Here is a 23,554-nt window from a genome sequence, read left to right as displayed (position 1 = left end):
ATCTGAAATTTAGAGTGTGTGTATATAAAAAATAAATGAATCTTCAAAAAATATAAAAAAAATGTTTTACATAAAAAAATTAACCAAAATACCCCTATAAATCTTTGAGCGTAATTTGGTCAAAAAAATTTTAACGGATTATTGTTTTTATATTTTTATTAAATACGCCTTGATAAAAAGAATATACACCTAAAATTTCAAGCACTTTAGATTTATAGAAAAAAAATTAAAATTCAAAAAAAATAAAATCATGACTGTCAGATCGACCCAAATTCAATCTGGGCCATTGACATTTACTATAGCGGTCAACTACTAGGCGTACAAAATCCACTCCCTATATATATATATATATATATATATATATATATATATATATATATATATATATATATATATATATATATATATATATATATATAGAAAAGGTGAGGTTTGTATTACATGCCAACCTTAAACAATCGAAGTCAGGTGTATCTCAAAATCTCATTAAAAGATGTATTTCAATGCCAAAACTCTTATCATGGCCAAAAAGTCTATTTTCCACCTTTGTGATGAAATTGAAAGCTCCAAAAATGGTACAAATTTAGTTGATATATGTGCACTCGAAAATCTTGAAAATAGACGGTCTAAATAATTTATTAAAATGATATTATTTTTAAGACTTGAAATTGATTTTTATTTCATATTCATATGTATAAAGCTCAATATGATCAATTGAAGAATTTTCTAATAACGAATCAACCTTTTTCAATGGCTTTTTAAAGTGCACTTTACTTCTACGGTACAAGGTTGACACCTTATATAAACTTTTTCCAAATAAAAAGCAACCTTAAAGTACATAAATTTTCAGAAAGTACAACCCATAATGTCCATAATTTCGTAAGATATGATTTGAGATTTAAAAATTTGACAAAAAGTGCCAGCCTTTTAAAATACACCAAAAGAATACCCCGGAGATCCCAAATCTTCGAGGTACCGAATTTGTTACCTTTTCTGTCCAAAACAAAGTGCAGTCCGAAATGAATCTGATAACATTGCATAAATGATATTGAAAATGAACCGTATGCATTCTACTTTGAACTCGCATTAATCATTGAAAAAACATAAGCCATAAAAATAATAATAATAAAAAATAAATAAATAAAAACATAAAATGCAACACTTCATCCAAGAAATTCCTCATGATGAAAAAATTGAATTCATATACCATTTGCCCTTTTTTTCTCCCATGAAAATCATAGCCATCAAGAATTGAAAGAACACTGAGTATGGTGGCAACTTCACCTAACAAATGCATGTGGAGCACTGAATTACAAGTTCTTGATGCCAATCTCCAAAGTTTATATTGATTTTTATGGCAGGGAACCTAGGATTCTCAAATCATGCTTCTTACGCCTGCACCTGTAATGGAGCTTCTGCTCCCCAAAAGCATTCGCTCCTGGAACCTGTGTGTACTCCATGTCTGACAAGGGAAAGACAGCTTTAAATACTTCGATTCCGTTAAATAGGATATAAGCAGAAAAAAAAGGTGTGTGTGTGTGTGAGAGAGAGAGAGAGAGAGAGTAGAAGACAATGATAAACAACAGCAAAATTTCAGAAAAAACATTGACACAATCCAATCAACAAAAATAAGGCATCATTAGGGATTGGTACGCGTTAATTAAGGTAATGGATTAGCAGTAACTGGTAGCATTGATTGTGCTCCATACACTAGAGGGTGGTACCCCTTTCCAAATAGAATTAAATAACTGGCATTTTGCATGCAATGCTAATGCACAGGGGGGCAAAAGGTGATAACAAATGGCAGTGTTTGACCACCAACACAATGTCATGGATTTGGTGAAAAGAAGGGACTCTGACCCCTTCCCAATCAAACTGCAGGTCTTATGGAGAAGCATTATGTGACAGATTGAGCAGAAAAACCTACTTGGGCTTTCACCAACAAATAGAGACTTAAATATTGAAAGGCTACAATTGATGATTAATATAGAGACCTGCATGTTTCTAAGGAGATCTGCAGCAATTTGTACTTCCATTGCTTTTACTTTCTAGCACTTTGTGCTTTCGAAATAACTTCTGAAAGCAAGAGATATAAATAATGCCAGACCACCCAGAAAACAATCTCAATATTGGTTGTTCAAAAGGCATGGAGGGCCTAGAGAAGTGTCCTAGACATGAAAAATCATCAGCGATATCCTCTTGATGCATGGAATGTAAAAGTCAGAAATCTTGATGACAAATGAAATAGAGGCAACATCTTTGAAGTTCAAACTAGGCCTCAGGAACCAGGGACTTGGCTCAGTGGTTAAACCAATGAAACTGCAACATGACAAAGGGATCCAATCAAAAAACTTACCCACCCAAAAAAAGAAAAGTGCTCAGCCTCTTTCTCAAAGTGAACAAAATTGTTGTGCGTGTGCACATGCATGTGTGTGTGTGTGTGTGTGTGTGTGTGTGTGTGTGTGTGTGTGTGTGAGAGAGAGAGAGAGAGAGAGAGAGAGAGAGAGTAATCACAGAATCTGACATAAACAAACCTTGGCAAACATAAACAAACATTCGTTAACATTTCAAAAAAAAAAAAACTTTGACAAACCACACCCACTTACTCAAAACTCTATCAGCAATAAAAGCTTGGAAGTCCCACATGATCCACAGACAAAAGCAGCCCCCTCCAGGCTGACATACAAACTTTTGTCCCTTCATTCCCTCAAGTAAGAGATGAGAAGCATGTGAATTACCTTGTGTGACAGTTGTAACATTGTATAGGTCAAAAGATGATGCATACCACAAAGACAATACGAATCTTGGGAAAAATTTAAACACCAGACTCATACCCAACATATAGGCGAATCAAGGGTAACCTACAATCAAAGCCAAAATGTTGAGCACCAAAAGTACATCTAAAACATAGGTTCTACACTTGATGCCTGCAAGTGCAAGCAGATATTATCCAAAACATTTATCGTGCATAGAGTACGCCCAAACCTTTGACATAAGCGTAATCAAGGGCATAAAATGTGTCATACGCAAATGTCAGAATGATATACTTCATAATTTACAGTAAGTCGGCCTTCCGTATTGTCACCAGACTAAAGCAGAAACTTATTGAAACAACTGAGTCATTCAAGTAAGGATGTAAGATTGATATGATGGAGCTGTCCAGGCTGCCCTATGCTAGATCGTTCTCTGGATCTCTTAATAATTAATACATATGGTAGGGAAACAAAGAGAAATTTTGAGAAGGAAACACCTGCATCACAACCTGTAGATTTCATATTCGTATGATGCATTGTGGGTTTGTTGCATTTGTCGATTGTCATGAGTCCACATTTGATACTGGGTGAAGATTTAATGCTTGCTTTTGCAGCTGTTAAGGAAGACATTCCAGCCTCAGCTTTGGAGTTTATCAAAGCATGGATACTCATGGCTTTTAATTGGAGAAAATAGTAGGCTCAGGAATGGCTAGAGGTCATTGGGCATAATCTATTTGCCTAGGATGAGATCAGCATCCTTCCACGTGCAAATGGGTGTGAAATAAGTTACAATTTTATGGCATCTTGGGAGGCAATCAAAGACTGAAAAGGATAAGATATGATCTTAAATATGTAAGCTACTCTATGCCACACAACCAAAGGAAAAACAACACTAATTACTGATCACAGTGTCCAAAAAGAACAGAGGCAACCAGCGTTTGAAAAAACAGATTCACTTGGGCACTCACTGGGTGCCCAGAGATAGTCCACTTGATGAGACCTGAGTGCACTTGCTTAGTCTGCGCCAACTTGGGTGAGTTACTGGCAAAAACAAAAACCCAAAAATAGGAAAACAGAGAGGGGGGGGGGACCTACATGCAAAATGGAAAATGATGAAAAAGTTCATTTTATTAGCATGCACTCAATGAAACCAGTTACTTTGAAATTTACAGTAAAATAGAGTTTCAGAGCTTCAATGTTCAAAATATTTTGGACCCGAGATTTTGAGTGTTTTTTTTTGGAGGGGGGGAATAAGCCTTTGATTCGATGGAGAACTCAGAACAGGCATGGGGAAGAAATTTCAGGCAAGATTGAGTTAGATATACAATCCATAAGTCTTGGAAATTCAGCCAAACCCTGGATTGAAAATCAAAATCTCGCAAATCCAAGATTTTTATTTTTTCTATTGAAAATGCTCTTTTCTATTGTTATTTCTTCGAGAATGCAAAAAGAGGCCCAGGGTGAAACTTAAAACAGATCTGGAAGTGATGAAAAATGGAAGAGAGAGGGTCCTTTACTGCAAAGTGTCAGACTTTGTGAGTTTTGCTTGCTCGGTATGTTAGAAACTCAGTGAATCTGTCATAACTCACCCGAGTTACAGTACAGTAACTCGAGCTGTAGTAACTTGGGTGAGCCAATGAAGAAACCGCCTACGAAGTAGGGATTTTCAGGTTCAGCAGGCTACCAAGCTGAGTACCGAGTTTGACTCACCGAGTTTTGAACACTCTTCCACATTATAGAAACGAATCTGACAATCATCTCAAACTCCATAAAGATCCATCTATTAAAATGCTTTTTTGTATAATCCGTTTACAGGATCCAATCCAACAATTTTATTAAATATCTTAGTTTACTACCAGAGAGACACTACGCCTTACCGATAAACAAACAAAGAAACAACAAAAATACTAATAAACGGTAGAAGATATCAAGAGTGGTTACGAAGATTGGAGACTGCATCTTAACCATAAAAAAATCCCCAAAGATTATTATAAATAATCATACCAACAAAGAGCAGAAGAAAAAAAATCTTAACAGTGAAATAAACTCATAATTCAACAAGAAATGCAAAATGGGGATCATACCTTCTACCATGGATGCATGCCCATCACCCCAAAACAAGAGCCTCGTATCCTCCTCCTCATCATCAAACTCATCACCGTAACCAAGCTCCCCGTCCCCCCTATAACCTGGCTCAGTCCCATAACCCGACTCCACGCTCTGAACATCAATGCCCTGATAAAACGAACCCAGAACTGTCTCTTCCTTCTCTCTATTGTCACCAAAATCGGAACCCCAATTCCCATCGCCATGAGAGAGAAATTCTCCACTTGAATCAGTCCCTATCATTGGTGGGTCGGAGAAACATCGGTGAGGAGCTCGCCCCTTATCACTGCTCACACCAGATTGTGATCTTGACCCTCTTCTCCTTCTCTTTCTAGCCAATCGGTCCACTCCAATGACGGCAGTGCTATCTTTTGCCGGGCCCTTGAGAATCTCTTCGTCAAAAAGGCTGAGTCTTGAGAGATCGATAGAGTCGGAGATTGTAGAGAGAGCATTGGGTTTTCGATCAGAGAGGCATTGCTTTTTGGGAGGGTAATGCAGAAGGAGATTAGGGTTGGGGCTAGGGTTCTGGGCGAAAAGGGGAGGTGGGTCCGGTTCAGAAGAGTCTAACAGGAAGGGTTTCCATGTATGGAGGTGGAGAGTACAGGACTCTAGGGCATGGCGTGATGCCATTTTGGGGGCCATAGATTTGTGCGTTTCACATGGTCCTGCAGAGATGCAAAGGAAGAGAGAGAGAGTCACAGAACAAGAAACAAAGAGGAGCAAGGGGATAATAGGATCGGTAGAGAGAGAGAGATTCTGTTGGGTTCCTGAACCAAGAAGAGGGAGAGAGAGAGAGAGAGATTCTTTTCTTGGGGTTTAGGGGCGGAAGATTCGAGAGACGTCGGAGACCTTGATCGACTTTGTTTGTTCAAACTCGAACCTCTCTCTCTCTCTCTTGATCAAAATTTTACAGTTCAACTCACCGGAAAGTGTAAAGTCTGATCAGAAAATGCTCCAATATTGAAAGATGACCATAAAGCCCCACCCTGCGCCCTATGCCTGCTGTTAACATGAAGTTTTGGAGAGGGCAATAGGGGCATTTCGTACGATTATCTAGGGTTTAAACTCTAAAGTTAAACCTCTTGTGACAGGAAGGAAAGGTGAACACTCTTGTCTGGAGAATGTCTATCTAAGTCAAATGATTTCAATTAACGCGTGATAAACTATTTTTTCTTTTTTATTTCACTTGTGGGGATCTCCTAAAAAGATTTAGAATTTCAGTTATAGGATGGGTTTTGTCGGGTACTCCTACACATGGGGTATTTTGTTAAGGAAAATGGTTTGACAGGGCTGGTGCACCCCATAACTCATAAAAATTTGCAATTCAAGCATTCAAAAATCTTTACATTGATGATCCAGGCTTGAACATTATGATTGCAAAAACAAGATCAGTATTTCAAGCTCTTAAATTATTATATACTCTAACAAATTATCTAGGCAGTCTATTTTGCCCTTGTTCATAGATCCGCAAGATTTATATAATTTTTTAGGTTCAAATTGTATTGTCGTTGTTGAAAATTGATTTTAGAGCCATCATAGAGATTTTCATTGCCGGAAGTGCTTTCTAGAAGGCGATTCGAGGTGAGGTTTTATTCTGTTTCCATAAAGCCCAAGCGATATAGAAGCTCATCATTTTATTAAGGAAAAGGCTTGACCACATTCCTACATAGTAGGTGTTCCATCTAAAAACAAAGGAGATTAACTATACAAATATTTTATTACTAGAATTATTATTTTTAGTTTTTAAAATTTATTTATTTATTCATATTCATGATCTCCATGTTAGAGATTACATGTCCTTAAAAATTAAGTCTTAAAATCCATCTCAAAAATGGATTTATTAAGAGGCCCACATTTCTACATGTGCGGGTTTGGCCGCATAGAAGCTAGGTCTTTTTGTTAATATACTTAATATTTTTTGACACTTATACTATTACCCTACAATGTAATAATTTTTATCTACAAGTATTTTAGATAATTAATCAAGAATAAAGCCGAAATTATTGATAAAAAGAAAATTACATATCAATATAGTGGGCAATAGCGTTATCTATATAAGATTATGATATCATCCACATGAATCATTAATTGATTTTTAACCACTAATAGAATGTTATTACTTGCATATGAAAATATCTATTCTACCACTCTTGATGAACAAAAATATCATTGCTTAAAATATATTATATATAATGAGTGTAAAAAATAAGGGTAACAAGTGTTCAAAAATATTAAGTACAATAAAGAAATACTATATGTGAATGAGTACCCTAACAAAATCTTTATAAGATTAAAAGGATGAACAATAGTAATTTAACCCCTAAGAGTGCCTATTGGAATAACTAAAACTCATTGGTGTTCAAGTTTATTTATATCATTTGATGAAGGAAAGAGATATATAAAGTGCCCACCTTATACTATAGAAGTAAGTCACACTTCTAACTTTTGCTGGAAGGTGTAATTCTGGTGTTGAAATTTTTATGATAATTTGAAAATTCATGTTCAACTCTAATTATAAAATTTAAAATTTTAAAAATAGTACAGATCAAGGAAATTCTTAAAAAATAAACGGTTTAGAAAACATGTTATAAGATGTATTATTTTTAATATTTGAGATTATTTTTTCTTGATATCTAAACATCTTGAGATTGATATGATCAATTTGAACGTTTTTCAACTTCATAATACTCTTTTTTTAGTAGATTTCTAAGGTGCACCTTATATTTTTTTTGGCTAATTCAATGGGGAAGATAGGCCGCTACCCGTTTTTTCAAATAGATTAGAAATTAGCTTTTTTAAAGTGTTCAATAGAATGACGTTAATGGTGTGAATAAAAGCCACAACGTTGTGACTAAGGTGAGGGGCGCTATCACCGCAACCTTAGCCCTTCCCAGGTACTCCTTATTTTTATATTATAATGTTGTAACCTTAACAAACTTTTTCTCTCTTCATAAATGCGGGGCATTTGGGAGATAAACAATATAAATACCCAGTTCCTCCTTATCAATCATGTTATTTATTTGTAACTCTGACTAAGCAACGGTGTTTTATCATTCAATTGGGGTCTCTTGGGGTCAACTTACATAAAGTATCCCTGATTGTATAAATCTCAATTTTACAATCAAAGTATTGTCTAGAGAGAGAGAGGGAGAGGGCGTCTATTTCTTCCTTTGTTCATTTAGAGAGAGAGAGAGAGAGAGGCAACTTCTTTTATCCAGATTTGGTTGGTGGAAATTCTCTCTCAACATTGTGAGATAATAACAAATCAGGTTTTGTGAAAAATGTTCAAGATCTAGAGAGACCTAGTTCACATATTGACAAGAATTTTCTTTTAGGATGCAAAATAAGAACCTCACAAACTGTGAGCTGCGCCTTTTCATTTTAATAATTTGAGGAATATTTTAAGTGAAATAATAATTTAAAAGTTAGAAACTGTAGTTTGAAGAAAAGAAGTAGCAAAAATATTTTTTAAAAAATAATAAAATTAACAATCATTGCCTATAAAAAAATGTTTAAAAATTTTAAGAGAAAAGTTTATAATTTCCATTTGTTAGAAATAAAGTTGCAATAATCTATGTTGTACATCTTATTTCGGCAATATAGATTTGACACTATTTTAAAAAACATGATATGTATTAAAATTGCTTTTAAAGATAAAAAATATGTCCGATCTATACCATTCAAATAAAATAAACAGTATAAAGTATCACAACTTTATTTTTTTTATTTGCAACCTTGTACAAACCGCGCCCTAAAAATAACGTCCATCACAACAACAATTTTAAAACAAAATTACTGATGATACGACATTACTGTTAGCTTTTAGACGAGTGGTAATCTCATTAGGAGTCAACTTTCCCGCAAACAAACAAAAAAAGAGTGCTAAACTCGTGAGAGAGAGAGAGAGCATATGCATATGCATATGCATAGTGGTTGCAAATATGAAATAGTAAAGATAATTGAAATATCAAATAAATAGTTAAATTACTTTACAAAATCATTCAAATGATTTCATTTAATACAAGGAGTGTTGCTTTAAAAAAATAAACCAAAGCGCCATCTTTTAAGAATGTGGATCGCGGACAAGTAGGTGCATTTTGGCAATTAAGCTCACTTAAGTAGCTCGGGCTACAAAACGATAATACCCCTAGTTTTTCATGGTTTAAATTGATCAAATTACCGCAACATCCTTTCTTATTGGGCTGGGGTTGTGGTGGTAGCACCCACACATCCAAGTTACCATATTGTGGTTTTCATTTCTACCTTCAGCACCCCACTAACACCTTTGAAAAGCTAACTTCTAAACAATTTGAAAAAAGAGAAATTTATGTATGACCAGGGTTTGGAGGCTTTTATTACCATGTGATATTATTTTTTCCATAAATTACGAGTACCCTCAAAGAATTTTTTTTTACTAAGTTGCCCTTATGTCCGATAATGACAACACCAGACAAGATGACCAGCTCTTTTTGCAAAGCACTGGCTCTGTCCAACATTCGTATTATCGGATAGGCAGCCTCTTTATTATTTTCATGTCTAGTAGTACTACTACAAGACAATGGTGCAGTCTATGTTGTCCGATGTTCTTATTATCAGTCAGCTCTATGGAATGCCACAAAACCATGTCCACCCTTTCTTCCCATCATTAAAATCTCAAGCAAAAACCTTCAAATGTGTTTCAAAATACTTTTAATTCATCCCACTAGCAAAGAGCTATCAACATGTAGAAATATTTTATCATTAAAGTTGTTTTATCATCCAAATATTAGATTATTTGAGCCCCAAAACCCCAATCCATCATCACTCATATTGTTTCCCAAATTAACATAGAACCATTATACACTTGTGAGATTTTCTTGGAAACCCCATAAAAAAAATTAACAAAATGAACTCCAAAGTATGCGAATGTTAAACCTACTTGATTAGCACCCGATAGATGGCCAAATCTCCATGGTTGTGGAGCTTCAGATGGTTGTTCCGAAGAGGGATATATATATATATATATATATATAGAAAAAGCAGAAATTAGCCCACTAGCGCATATGAACATAGGAGCCCAACTGCCCAGATTGAATATGGGCCGATCTGACAATCACAGATATCTGGTAGTACTTGAATTTTAATATTTTTTCTACAAATCCAAATCATTTGAAATTTTATATGTGTTTTCTTTTCATCAAGGCGCACCTAATAAAAATATAAAAAAATTATTTATGAAAACAAAATCACCAAAATACCCCCCAAAACTTTTCAGGGGTATTTTGATCAATTTATTTCGTGTAAAAATAAATTTTTGATATTTTTCGAAGATTCACCTATTTTTGATAAGCATACACCTAAAATTTTAAGTAGTTTGGATTTGTAGAAAAAAAAATTTCAAACACTACCAAACATCCGTGATCGTTGGCTCGGCCCGTTGGGCTCATATGTTCATAAGAGCTAGTAGGTTAATCCCAGCTTTTTCCTATATATATATATATATATATATATACATACACACACACACGCTCTAAATTTCATACCATTCCGATTTGTAGAAAAAAATAAAACACTATCGGACAATCGTGACCGTGAGATGAACTTTGGATGGTGAAGAAGGTAGACGAAATCACTGTTCATTTTCACCTATAGGGTTTGAGACGACTTTTTCTATATATATATGGGCAATGCAACTGTTGGATAGTAATATGATGCAACAACCTGAAAAAACCATCTTATGGCTATTTGTTTGATCCAAAATTTGAAACATACACTCTTTTCATTCTAATGAACAATCAGAAAAAAGGAAACTTTGAAACACAACTTAGAAAATATTTTTTTAGCTCAATTAACATAGGTTGTTCATTTTGGTGAAATGCTTAGACTTAGGCCTTAGAAGGAATTTTCATTTCCAATTTTTTTGGATGGATTTATTATCATTAGATGAACAATGTTAAAAAAGAAAAAACTGATTTTCAGTTTATAAAGGCTAAGATATTAAATTCACAAAATGAATGGTCTAGATTCATTTTTAGATGGGACTCATTTTGACCATATCTAGGGTTCAAATTGAACTTTTTTGGGGGGGATTGATTATTGAGATGAAGAGAGTGTGTATGTAAAATTTTGGATCATACAAATACCACAAACATGGTTTTCTAGAAGTGTCGTTGCATTATACTATCATACAACTGTTGCATTAGATCATATATATATATATATATATATATATATATATATATATGAGAGAGAGACAAAGAGATAAGATAAATGACAACAAGAAAGGGCGGACAAGGTTTTGGGGCGTTCAAAAGAGCTGTCCGGTAATACGAACACCAGACAACATAGACTACACCTATGTCCGTTATCAATATTGCCGAACAGGAAAATATCAAAGAGGGTAGCTGTCTAGTAATATCAATGCCGGATAGAACCAGTGCTTTGTGGAAAGAACTGGCCCTCCTATCGATGTTATCATTGCCGGACATGAGGGCAACTTAGTAAAAAAAAAAAAAAACATCTGTAGCATGGTGTCGGGGGAGGGGGGGGGGGGGGGGGGGAGGGTCATCATAATTTATGGGAAGAATGATCTCATATGGTAATAAAGGCCTCTAAACCCTGTCCATACATAAATTTCTCTGGAAAAAAAATGGGTAGGGCCAGTCTTCCTATTGAATTATCCAAAAAAAATTGGTTAATGAAACTTAAAAAGTAAGTCTCCTACACAAAATGAGATGCTTTGACCAATTTAATTTATTTGTAAGGTGGATGACCATTTAATTAATACCTTCCTTAAAATATTAATGCAAACTTACCCATGAAAAATGAAGAATATAAAACCTTATCCACATCTTTTGATTAATGGTGAATTTCTTCGAATATGATATTTAAGCAGTTTGTTATAATAACCATAATTGAAGTAGATGGCATTTAACATTGTCACTCCATGGCTAACAACACACATTAATAGCAACAAGCGCTTTTAAAATTATTAACTTTAATATCTCAAAAGTCATTGGGAGCTTGTTGTTGTTGTTGTTATTGTTATTGTTATTGTTTCGGGGATATAAAGTACAAGATTTTCTTTTTGGGATACAAAGTTTGAGATTTTCTTTTTCTTTTTGGGGATACAAAGTTCGAAAAAAAAAATTCTTTGTTGTTTTCAGGTTTTTTGAGCACAAGCAATGGCATGTATCATATGCCGCTCAACTTCACATCTAATGCCAAAAATAATTGCAACTTTTTTGTGCTAAAAAATAAATGATCTCATCATATACTTTATCAAAACTGAAACTTTCGAAACCTAGAAACCACCCTCCCGAAAAAGAGTAATCCGTAACTTCCGTAGATCCATTCAAACTTAAAAAAGTGACCCAAATGATGTATGGTGGGATATAAGTTTACAAAAAAGTGACCTACATGTTTGTTAGAGTATACAGTAAGAAAAATATTTTGCAACCGTAACACGTCAACCGACCTTAGCTCAGTTGGTAGAGCGGAGGACTGTAGTCGAATGCTGTTATCCTTAGGTCGCTGGTTCGAATCCGGCAGGTCGGAATTTTTTACATTTTGTCGAGGCAAACTTTTCTAGCGAAGACTTATGATTACTCGAGAAGAAAATTGGAAAAATAACGTTTCACATTTTATGGGCAGATGATAATAATATTTTAATAGTATCGTATTTTGGACAGGTGATTATTTGACTAATCCTCATTGGTTTTAAAAGGGAAGAATTATGTAGATTTTAAAATTGGGATTGTATATGAGACCATTTTTATTCAGTATAAAGAGGTCACAATTATTTTTGCCCATTGAATCTGAAATCTAATAAATGAAAGTGTGCTAATGAAAGTTTGGACTTGTCTAATCGAGTCGGTGCGTATATTCTTTTTTTTCTCCTTTTCTCTTTCTTTTCTGGCTTAGATCTCATTAGCAGTCCATTACAATGTAATTAATTTGAAAAAAATAAAGAAAACAAATCTAGAATATAAAACTTAATGCCACTAAAACATTTAGAAAATCACAATGCTATGTTTGGGAATAACAAAAGATATAATAATTAAACATGACAAGAAACAAGAAAAAAAATACCAAATATTACTTCAACCGAGTTTGTTACACCTCATATTAAGTCACCACCTTCCAATAGTACGGGCTCAATGGTTAACATTCAATCCCAAATACGGTAAGTGTCTCTGGGAGAGATGGCTGAGTGGTTGATAGCTCTGGTATTGAAAAAAAGTATAGTTCCGAACAAAGAACTATCCAGGGTTTGAATCCCTCTCTCTCATTTTGCTCGTTGAATATTTCTTTATAGGTTTTTTGTTATAAAGGAAAAGGCTCGACTAAGGGGAATAGCCGAGCCACAAATAGAAATGAGTTGAAAAAAAAAAAAAAGATTCCCCTCCTTTTTTTTAAGTATGACCTGATCCAAATATGTACTGTGGAATCCAAATTGATTCCTACTTCACCTATTTGATCTATCGTCTCAGTTAAAAGGAATCATGGAAATAATATGTTCAAAATCACGATCGATTCCTTTTTCAAATCATACTACCGCTGCACGGGTCCTTCCTACATGCCACAAACGACCCACGAATATGAAAAATCCTAAAACAAAATGACTAAGGTCCGCACATGTTTTCTCAAACCAACCTAGTATTGCTCATAACTAACAGTTTATTGAGGGACTCATTAGTGGGACTCATTAGTGGGTTACCAAAGTATAGCTAATGAGCAAGAGGTTGTAATCTCAGTCTGTGGATTTCAAGTTTTTCCTTAGAAATGTATCAACGTCACATAGTCCTGATGCAACCACAACTCTATGGCGCATAGGGTAATCTTTCGTACATGCACAAGCTTTACCTTGAAAGGAGGTTCGCTTTTTCGAAACGGTTATCATATATGCATGCCGTGTGATGGTGTGCAAATGAGGCTTTGGCCCCATCTCTGAAGTCCTTCATCACACATAAGGGCCACATAGTTCGTCGACTCACTTGTCCGGGCATACTCGAACCTCGTCAAGGGATGACCCATTATAACCCTTACTAATTTAATCTTTATGCTCAGGTATCATGGGTTTTTCCTATCCAACTAGCTTAGCTTGTAATACTCAGTCCGATATCAGCAAACATCATTTTCTTAGTATAGTCTACACAGGAATATACTCCCACTGAGTTCATGTTCTATTACATCAAAAGTTCCTTTACAAATAGTCATAAAGCCTTTAATGGCCCCATATATTCAATAGTTAGAACATTTGAGAAATTTTATTTGTATGTTAAATTGATGCAAATTACATCCGAGATATTGATACAAGAGGAATATTTCTATACTTCTCCTACAACATAGAAGATCTATGCTTCCCCTACCATCCAGCTGTCCAATTTTGATCAAGAGAGCCATTTACCGTTTGATCTTAGATCCGACGTCTCAAAGTATTTTATTTTTAGTTTTTTAAATAAATTGTATGAATATGAAATTTGGTATGTGTCATCTTCTCATTGGGGCGTAACTATAAAAAATATTAAAAATAATTTTTCAAAAAATTATAATGACCAAAATACACCGTGAAGCTTTCAGGGGTATTTTGATCATTTTATTTTATTGAATTTTTTTTTTATATATATTTTTTCGTTGGTGTGTGTTTAATAGAATATTGGACGTCCAAAATTTGGTGTCAAAATAGTTTATAGAAAAAAAAGTAAAAATATGTAGAGATGTGACATTGTGATGGTGGCAATCTTAGCCCTCCATTCAGAATGGACGGTTGGATAAGGGGAAGTATATAAATTTTATGCTGTAGGGGAAGCATAGAAAGTTTGCACTTTTTAAAAATAATTTACTATTTATGTGTACTTTTTAAAAATAGTTTACCATTTATTTGTATTTTGATTAATTTCTTAAATAATAAAAGGCCCCCTCAAATTAAAAAAGGTGCGGTTTGTACAAGGTCGAGGCTCTAAACAATCAAAGTAAAGCGCAGCTTCAAATATTATTGAAAATGTGGTTTTAATACTGGAAATCTTTGTAATAGCCTTAAAATATATTTTCATGTCTAATTAAAAAATTAAAGCTTAAAAAATAGTATAGATTGAGTCAATTTATAAAAACTTGAAAATCCTGAAAATTGATGGTAAAAAAATACATTATAAGATGCACTATTTCCAAAACTTAAAATCCATTTTTTTCTCACGTCCATGCATCTTGAGGTCGAGATGATCTATTTGAGGATATTTGGGCATCAAAGCAACTCTTTCTAGTGGAATTTTTGAGGTGCGCCGTATAAACTTTTTCCAAATAAAAAAAATACCTTTTTACGTCCTAGTTCAAATTATAAATTGCTTTTTGTTTAAAAAAAAAAACAAATTCTATTTCTTAGGAGATATCAAATAAAACTCTAGCAGCTTCTATTTATTTTTAGGCTAAACCTTACGTGTCGTTTCAAAGTGATCAGATATTATAATTAAAAAGATAAATTTACCAAAATATTGCCAAGAGATTAGATATTCAATAATATTCTTATTTTTTAACTATTTAAAAAATCTTTCAAAAGACAGATGATCATGAGTTAGTTGAAAAAGGATAAAATTTTAAATGGCTGAACTTCCAAGTATGGATCAATTTTTATAATTGTTTTTGAAGAATATTAGGATTCTATATATAACCACTAAATTTACGTTAATTGCAAAATGTTCGGCCCGTGACTTATCAATTCCGAATTGGCCATAAAAAACAAATAGTATTTTTTAAGAGGAAGTATAGATTTAGAGTATTTATTGTTGGGACAGAGAGGTCACAATGACCACTTACCTTTGGATGTCAAAATTGGGTTCAAAATCCATAAAAATCCATAAAATTTTGGGTTCAAAATCCATAAATTTTTTTTTTCATGACGTGATATATCTGAAACTATCAAATTTCACATCTGAAAACTACAATTGATTACTTAACTTCAATAAAAGAATTTTCCTACTTGTACCCTCAAAAAAAAAAAAAAACCCTCGATGCACTTAGACAAAAAAATAGAAGAGAAAAGGAAAAAAGCTTGAGATTAAATAGAGACCATCCAATTTTTAGATGATAAGATCTAATTTTTCGAAAATTTTAATTTCAACTTTTTCTTTTTGGAATAATCATCTACTTTTTTAAGTGGTTCCAAAATTTGAGATTGAAAAAATCCTCCCAAGTAAGTATTTTGACCGATATTGCATAACTAAACTACGCTTCCAAGGAAGTACAATATATGTGCATGAAATCAAATTCCAAATAAAAATATGTTGCTGGAAGCTTCTTTTAAAACATAATTATCAAGACTGGACTCTAACAGTGTCTTGATCGTTTAGTCTAGGGTAAAAATAGGGTTACGTAAAAATAAAAACAGATTAAAATCAATGCTTGACTGTCAAACCACCCAACTTTACTGATTCGACTAGCTAAATAAAATTAGACAAATTTCTTAATCCACAAAAACCCAGCTTTACTGATTCGACTAGCTAAATAAAATTAGACAAATTTCTTAATATACAAAAACCCATGCCAACAGTTTGGCCAATATTCTCGATTGATTTTGACTAGATGAAAGCCCTCCACGCTTCAGTTGCCGGTCTCATATTGATAATGGAAAATGTTTTGATGCAGCCCTATAAAAATAATTAAAGCCTCACCTCAAAAACTCACGCTTCAGTTGCCGGTCTCATATTGATAATGGAAAATGTTTTGATGCAGCCCTATAAAAATAATTAAAGCCTCACCTCAAAACTCACGAAAAGTTGCAGTTGCCGGTCTCATATTGATAATGGAAAATGTTTTGATGCAGCCCTATAAAAATAATTAAAGCCTCACCTCAAAACTCATGAAAAGTTGCAGGTATAAGTAAGAAAACCTTGATATTGATCATCTCGCCTTCACCTTTGACCATGTGATTGTAAAAAAAAATTAGAAATTCAAGCCTTAAAAAATGTATACGGCAACATATTATCTAAAACATCCATTTCACCTTAAAAACAAATATTCACAAATCCGTAATATCTATATATATTTGAGTTTCAAATTTCATAATTGGTGTTAGAAATTGATTTAGAGCCATTGCATAGATATCTATGCCTAAAGTGCTTGTCAAACGAGGAATCAAGATAGACCTTCCTTTGTTTTCATAAAGCCTAAGCCTTGCATCCATTGATAATAATGCTTTAGAAAAAATTTTGGTGGCCCCCATACCTGAGCCACCATGTCATGGTTTTCATTCCCACAGCTAACACCACCCTATTAACGCTTTAAAAAAAAAACCTAGCCAAGCTAGTAAGTGATCCCAAGGTCAAACTATTGCCCGCGAGTGCTTTGCAGATTAAACAAAACTCTTGTTTGAGAGAGCTTTGCAAGAGCAAAAAAAACTCTTTGTTTGAGAGTGTTTTGCAAGAGTAAAAAGCCCAGTCCATAATTAAACCTTGTTACCACTGGCTTGCTTTAAATATGTGTCTTGTAATTGTTTAGGGGGCTTTGTTTGCAATATAAAAGCACTATCAACGTTGCCCTTTGCAAGAGCCAAAAGCTCTCGTTGTTGAAGCGTCCGATGCAAAGAGAAAAGCAGAAAAATATATCTTAATCTACTTGAAAAAACGGTTAAAGGTCTATCTTCTCCACTTAATTATCAAAATAAAAAATAAAAAATAAAAAATAAAAAATAAAAAGCAAAGCAACAAGGGACTAATTTGGAATTCTTAGAAATGAAGGTAGACATGCGAAAATCGCCCCTAAATTTCAAGTTCGAAAGGAAGGGGTTTGTTTTCTCTCGGTTGTGCTACGGGTTCGTTAATGGCGGGGATGCAAAGAGAGGTTCTTGGAGCCTACAGGGCCCTTCTTAGGGCAACGAGGAAGTCATTTACAGGTGACAACTTCATGCTAGAGCAATCCTCTAAAGAGATCAGGCGTAAGTTTGAGGAGAACCGCTATGTGAGCTCTGAGACTGAGCTTCGAAAGCTCCTTGATGATGCCTCTGAAGCTTCTCATTTCGTCTCGAACATGATCGTTCAAGCCAAACTAAACTCTACGGGAAGCTACGGTAAAACCCCATTCATCCTCTCTCATATCAATTATTCTCTCTCACTCTCACTCACTCTCTCTCTCTCTCTAATATTGATTATATAATTTTGATTCATCAGCTTAGTTCTCTTTCTGTTGATAATATACTATCAACTTCTCTCTCTCTCTCTCTCTGTTATATTGATTGTCTTCTATTTGCATTTTGTGTGTTATGATTGAAAATTTTGAATGGGTATAGCAAACTTGCATGACAAACCTTGGATTTTTTTTTCTTTTTCTGTTATATTGGCTTGAGAATTTCCATTAAATTTAGAAAGGTTTCATAAACCTAAAAAGAAGGTAAAAATGAACTACGTGGTTGATCTGGTGTAAGAATTCAAACCATGTGTTTTTTATTTTCTCTGGTTTTTCAGGTAGTGGGCTTTCTTTGGCTTTTGACACTGCCACAAATCACGATCTTTAATCTTTTTAGTTTTTCATTTCTACCATAAAAGATTTATGTTCTCTCAAATATTAGAAGGCCATTTGAGAGAAACCACCAAGAAATGTTTTGTTTGGTGGAGGTTAACGATTGACCTCTATAACTTACTGGTTAGGGATCACTTGGATTAAGATACTGCCTTTCATTGACTAATGTGAGACCCATTAGCAATTGATTACAGAATTGAGTTTATTGATAATTTCCAAAATTTCTCGAGTATAATAACATACTCACCATAATGTGAGTATGCTAGAGAAGCCCATATGTATGTTCCAGGAGACATTGTACAGCAGTTTCCTTGATATGCTTTCATATGTGTCCATAATGAGAGAAGTTTTATGTAAAGGTCAGCCTGTCTGCTCTGCACAACTAAGAATAATCTCATCCACCCCACTATTTAAATTGGGAAAAGCTTCCTAATAATGGTAATAAAGCATTTGTACTCCGGGCAGTTCACCTTGTTTGTGGCACTGGGCAGCACACCCACCTCCACCCCTGGTTTGAATCCTCACTTTAGGATGTGCATCCTCCTCTCTAGTCAGGCTCTAAAGCCTAAGACCCTAATTTCGTGGGAGTGTTTCCTAGTTCTTTTCAGGAGAAAACTCTACTAATACTAGTCTGCAATGTTTCAAAATCACCGAGCCAAATCAGGACTCGCCCCAGTTGGCTCGGCATGGTTCCCTGGTGAGTTCGAATTAAAAACCAGGGGCTCGCTCAAGTCTCACCTTGTTTTGACATTTCTTTTGTTAATATTTTACAAACTCGGCCGAGTTGAACTAGGTGACACGGGCTCAGGACCTTGGTCAGTTCAAGCCTACTATCAGACTAGTAGTCTGTTATTGCCTGTATTTATAGTTGCCTGAGACCTCTTTTTTGGGGTAGTTCAATGGTAGGATTTGAACTTGGTATGTTATGCTGCTTTTCTCAACACCTTAACCAATCAAAACCAAGCCTGATTCCGGTTGTATAAGACCTTAGGGTACTGCACATCATTCTTTTGAGGAAATGTCATCAGCGACTTGATCTTATCATTATTTATCTTGTTTACGTAAGAGGGGATTGGTAATGATGAACATGTGAATTCTGTCGCCTTGGCTTCTTGTCTTTATTGAAATGATTCAAAATCATCAAAACTTATACTTGGTAACCTTCACAATTGGTTACTTTGAAGATAAGATATGGATTTCTTGGTAGAAATCTAGGCCTCTATCAGTTGAAGAAGTTAGGGTTTATTTTTCTCTTCGAAGGAACTTCATAAAATGCCTTGCTTTATCTCAATGAACCAACCGTTATACCTCTTCAATAAGATCATTTTCTAATTGAAGGGTAGGAAGTTTCGTTAGTAATTAAAAAGCAATGGGAGATAGAAGGAGGGAATTAGTGAAAACTTGAAGCTAGCCACTTTATGTAACAGGGTACAGAAATAATAAGAGGGTCTCGGCGGAATAAAATAATAATACACAACTTTCGAGAATAAAAAATACTCTCTTCGTTATTTTTTCGCCTTTTACAAGTGTGGGCATTTTCTGGTTTTGTATCAAGACAAACACACGGACGATTGTTGTAAGACTGTCCTAGTTTATGGGCATAGCATCTGCAGCACTTACATATAAAGGTATAGACCTTGGCTTACTCAAAATTATTTTAAGTTTTTTGTGTTAGGTAGCTAAAAAATATTAATCTTCTTTAGCTCTTTACTCATGGTTGGCTCTAATAATACCCAACCTTCAAGAATAAAAATACTCCCTCTTTTTTTTTTCTTTACCTTTTTTTTTTTGCCTTTTACAAATGTGTCCATTATCTAGTTCTGTATCAAGAAAAATACGCGGATGCTTGTTGTAAGATTGTCCTTGTTTATGGGCATAGAGGCTGCAGCACATACATCTAAAGGTATAGATCTTGGCTTACTCACTTAAAACTATTTAAAGTTATTTGTGTTAGGTAGCTAAGAAATCTTAATTTTCTTTCTGAGTGGCTAAGCTGGGATTTATCCCATGGATTTTAGCACATTAAAAGGAAAAAAAAGAAAAGAATAAAGATAATAAAGAAGAAAAGCATGTTTGCATGATTCTTTTAATCTAATATCACCTTCAGTCCCTCATGGTGGTTCAGAAGAGACAGATCCTACTTGTACACACACACACACAAAAAAAAAGCGTCCTACTTGTGCGGGCATGCATATGTGTTCCATGAATATGTTTTTCTCTTGTTTTACAAGTTTGTACCTATGTAGCCCGTTTCAAGAAAAAAGAAATTCTTCGAAGATAATTATGAGATAAAACCTTGATTCTCCTGCCTAATACAATCGCCTCTAAGACAGAAAGATTATATAAAAGTGTTATTGTGCCATAAAATTACGAGCAACAATTTAAAAGCCAAATTGCTTGTAGAAGAGAATGTTTGACCAATATCACTGCTTTAGCGAATATATTTCACTTTCACTTTATCAGTGTGTATCAGAATTTGACGAGTTGTTGAACCAAAAGCTTTTGGCAGTCTGATCAATATAGAAAGGAAGAACATTGCCCAAAAATAGCAAAGAATTGGAAAGTACAAATCATTAAAAAGCAGAAATTTTTTTAATTATGTTTATAAACACCTGGTGTCCAGCTTACTTTGTGTACAATTAGTGACAAGCATTTATTTCTTCAATCATTCAAAGGAAAATTCTACAAAATTGACTCTTGAATTTCATTATACCAGCATCTACAACCTGTTGGATGTGAGCCTAAGTTGCTAGAACTCCCACTTAGTGAAACCCTTACTAGCATTAGTCTAAGTGAATTTCTCAAACCAAATCTAGATCTTTCTTTGTACCATGTAGAGCCTTCTTTTTTTGGATAAATCCTATAGAGTTCTCTCCGATGTTGGGAAAAGGCTCTGATGATGAAGGTATAGATTTCTCGCCATCAGCAATGAAGAGACGGATCATTGATTTATTGTTGTATTTGTTCTCCCATTTGTGCCTCATGATTTGAAGAAACTTATCACATCCATATGATAAAGGGAAGATCTAATAGCTATTGCTACAAGTCTACAACAATATGTCATTTTTATTATTGGTCTATTTAACTTGTTGTAATAATATTGGGCTACAAAGTTTAGCCTCATGTCTTTAAGAGTACCATCCATCTTTAGCTTGCAATTATAATCCATATGCTGATTGGGGCATATGTTTAGGTAAACGAACCATATCCCTAATATGATTGCTTTGTAGCTTTTATGAAGCTCTTCTGTCGTCACATCCTATGGGAAATAGTATCACAATTTTAAACTTAGGGTGCAATTGGCATACGGACGCCTCCGTAGGTGTAGAGGTACGGTGTCCTTCAAATTTTATCATGGTATATAATTTTGATGTAAAATGTTATTAGGATTATCTCAAAATCTATTTTTATATCTAATTATAAAAGTTTCAATTAAAAAATGGTTAAAATCAAGTAGATCTATAAACATATGAAAATCTTGAAAATGGACGGTGTAGATAATATGTTGTAAAATGCACTATTTTTGAGGCTTAAAATCTTTTTATTTTTTGTAGTTATACATCTCGATGTCGAGATGATCAATCAAAGGGTTTTTCAACATTAAAAGTACCTTTTCTGATAGATTTTTGAGGGGCATCCGTAGTTCTACATTATAAGGTAGCATCCTTATATAAACTTTTTCCTTAAAACTATTGAAAACCAAAAAGGTATAATAATGTTAGTAGAGAGGAACCAAGGGAGAGGAACCAAGGGCAAGTTTGGATGGACTGCTTGTTCTTGAGTTAGTGGTCTTCTTGATTGCTTTTAATTAAGGACTAAGGTCGGACTATATTTTCTAATTTACTTTAGTAGCGAATTGTGGTTTGCTGTTGCATTTTTTAATATACAGGGTTCAGAAATGAGCCTACTCATGAGCAGCTTGGAGTGGGTCAAATATCTCAGGACTATCTTATTGGGAAAAGTACATTTACTCATGGTCAGTGGTCCATCCAAAAAGAATGGAGCACAGTTCCATGCTGTGTTGGTGTCTATAATTTTATTAATTCACTTCTCTTTGTGGAAGTACCGATCTCTCTTTGTCGATAAATATATTGATATGAGAAAAAGTATCTTCAGAAATTACCTTATCTTGGAAGTTTCATGAAATAACGGTGGTGTTTACTGAATGTTGTTATTTAATGGGCAATGATTAGTTGATGGGTGCACAGCTATCAAAGCTCATTCCTTTTGGGACTCTGTTCGATAATAGATGCACCGATTGGATAAAATGGGCAGTCACATAGATCTATCTTGTTTCTTCCTTTCTTGACTTTAATCCTATCCTTTTGTCAGCCCATTTAAACTCTTCCATGCACCTGCACATAGTGATTACTTGATCTCTAATTGTTAGTGCTATTCAAGGAAAAGTAATTGGTGCGGCCTCTCTCTCAGCTGAAAATGCGTTGTGCCTCCTCATTTCTCTCGATTTTGGGTGATCATAGAACCAAAAATCGTCAAGTCTATCCTACTGACCCCCAACATCGAGAATTTGAAGCCCTAAAAGTGCTTCATCTTGAATGCCATATTCACATGCATTGTGAACCTTCTATTTCAATGGTCTTTCATGAATTTGGCGCCTTTCTTTATTTCTTTGTTCCTTCTAGAGTATATGTGGTTTTCTGAGGAGAAAATGGAATATAACATTTAGTGGCTTTTGCAGAAGTGAAGACCAGTAAAGACCATGCTGGATTGACCATGGAGGTCCCTAGTGAAGAAAATCTTCCAAAGGCCAGTTGAGGAGAGATTTTTTGTGATGTTTTGCCAATTGGTGGGGTCTTTTGTAATTTAAGATGTCTTACAACAAATGAATTTTTTGGATATTTAACCAGATTTGAAGTTTTTGAAGTGTTTGATTTTATGCGCATCTTGTTACGTTATTTGAGATGTTTATGCTAAGAGAAAATTAATGTGGAAGTTTCTCTCTCTCTCTAATGTATTCTTTCAAAGAAATTATTCAATCTCTCTCTGAATGGATTATTTTAAATTAGGACGTGGTAAGCATGCGGCCAGCCCGCATATTGTAGAAATATGGGCTCGACAATTAATATATTTTTTAAATATAATTTGATTCTAATTTTTTTAGAGAATATATCATCTTTAACATGAAGATCAGGAATATAAATTTTTTTTTTGAAAACTATAGATGATAATTATATTAAAAAAACATT

At 34.3% G+C, this 23,554-nt stretch overlaps 2 protein-coding genes and 1 non-coding gene across 3 annotated transcripts; 2 read left to right on the top strand and 1 right to left on the bottom strand.

The window, feature by feature from the left end:
• Nucleotides 1-1,162: 1,162 nt before the first annotated feature.
• Nucleotides 1,163-5,850, bottom strand: LOC18430361 (LYR motif protein). The gene is made up of 2 exons (XM_006840518.4): nucleotides 4,838-5,850; nucleotides 1,163-1,462 (listed from the first exon to the last, which is right to left on the bottom strand). The coding sequence occupies exons 1-2, from the start codon at nucleotides 5,499-5,501 to the stop codon at nucleotides 1,353-1,355; spliced, it is 774 nt and encodes a 257-aa protein (XP_006840581.3). The 5' UTR covers nucleotides 5,502-5,850; the 3' UTR covers nucleotides 1,163-1,352.
• A 6,460-nt stretch (nucleotides 5,851-12,310) lies between these two features.
• Nucleotides 12,311-12,395, top strand: TRNAY-GUA (transfer RNA tyrosine (anticodon GUA)). The gene is given in 2 exon segments: nucleotides 12,311-12,347; nucleotides 12,360-12,395. It is a non-coding gene; the product is annotated as a tRNA-Tyr (tRNA).
• Nucleotides 12,396-17,599: 5,204 nt separating this feature from the next.
• Nucleotides 17,600-23,311, top strand: LOC18430364 (complex 1 family protein / LVR family protein). Its single transcript, XM_006840519.4, has 2 exons — nucleotides 17,600-17,898; nucleotides 23,047-23,311. Exons 1-2 carry the CDS (start codon nucleotides 17,652-17,654, stop codon nucleotides 23,121-23,123), a joined length of 324 nt encoding a protein of 107 aa, XP_006840582.2. The 5' UTR covers nucleotides 17,600-17,651; the 3' UTR covers nucleotides 23,124-23,311.
• The last annotated feature ends 243 nt before the right edge of the window (nucleotides 23,312-23,554 follow it).

Source organism: Amborella trichopoda, chromosome 2 (genome assembly GCF_054954075.1).
Source record: "Amborella trichopoda isolate Santa Cruz 75 chromosome 2, AtrichopodaSantaCruz75HAP2 v2.0, whole genome shotgun sequence".
Taxonomy (NCBI): domain Eukaryota; kingdom Viridiplantae; phylum Streptophyta; class Magnoliopsida; order Amborellales; family Amborellaceae; genus Amborella; species Amborella trichopoda.
Note: the sequence above shows the minus strand (reverse complement) of the source record. Positions and strands in the feature narration are given on the sequence as shown.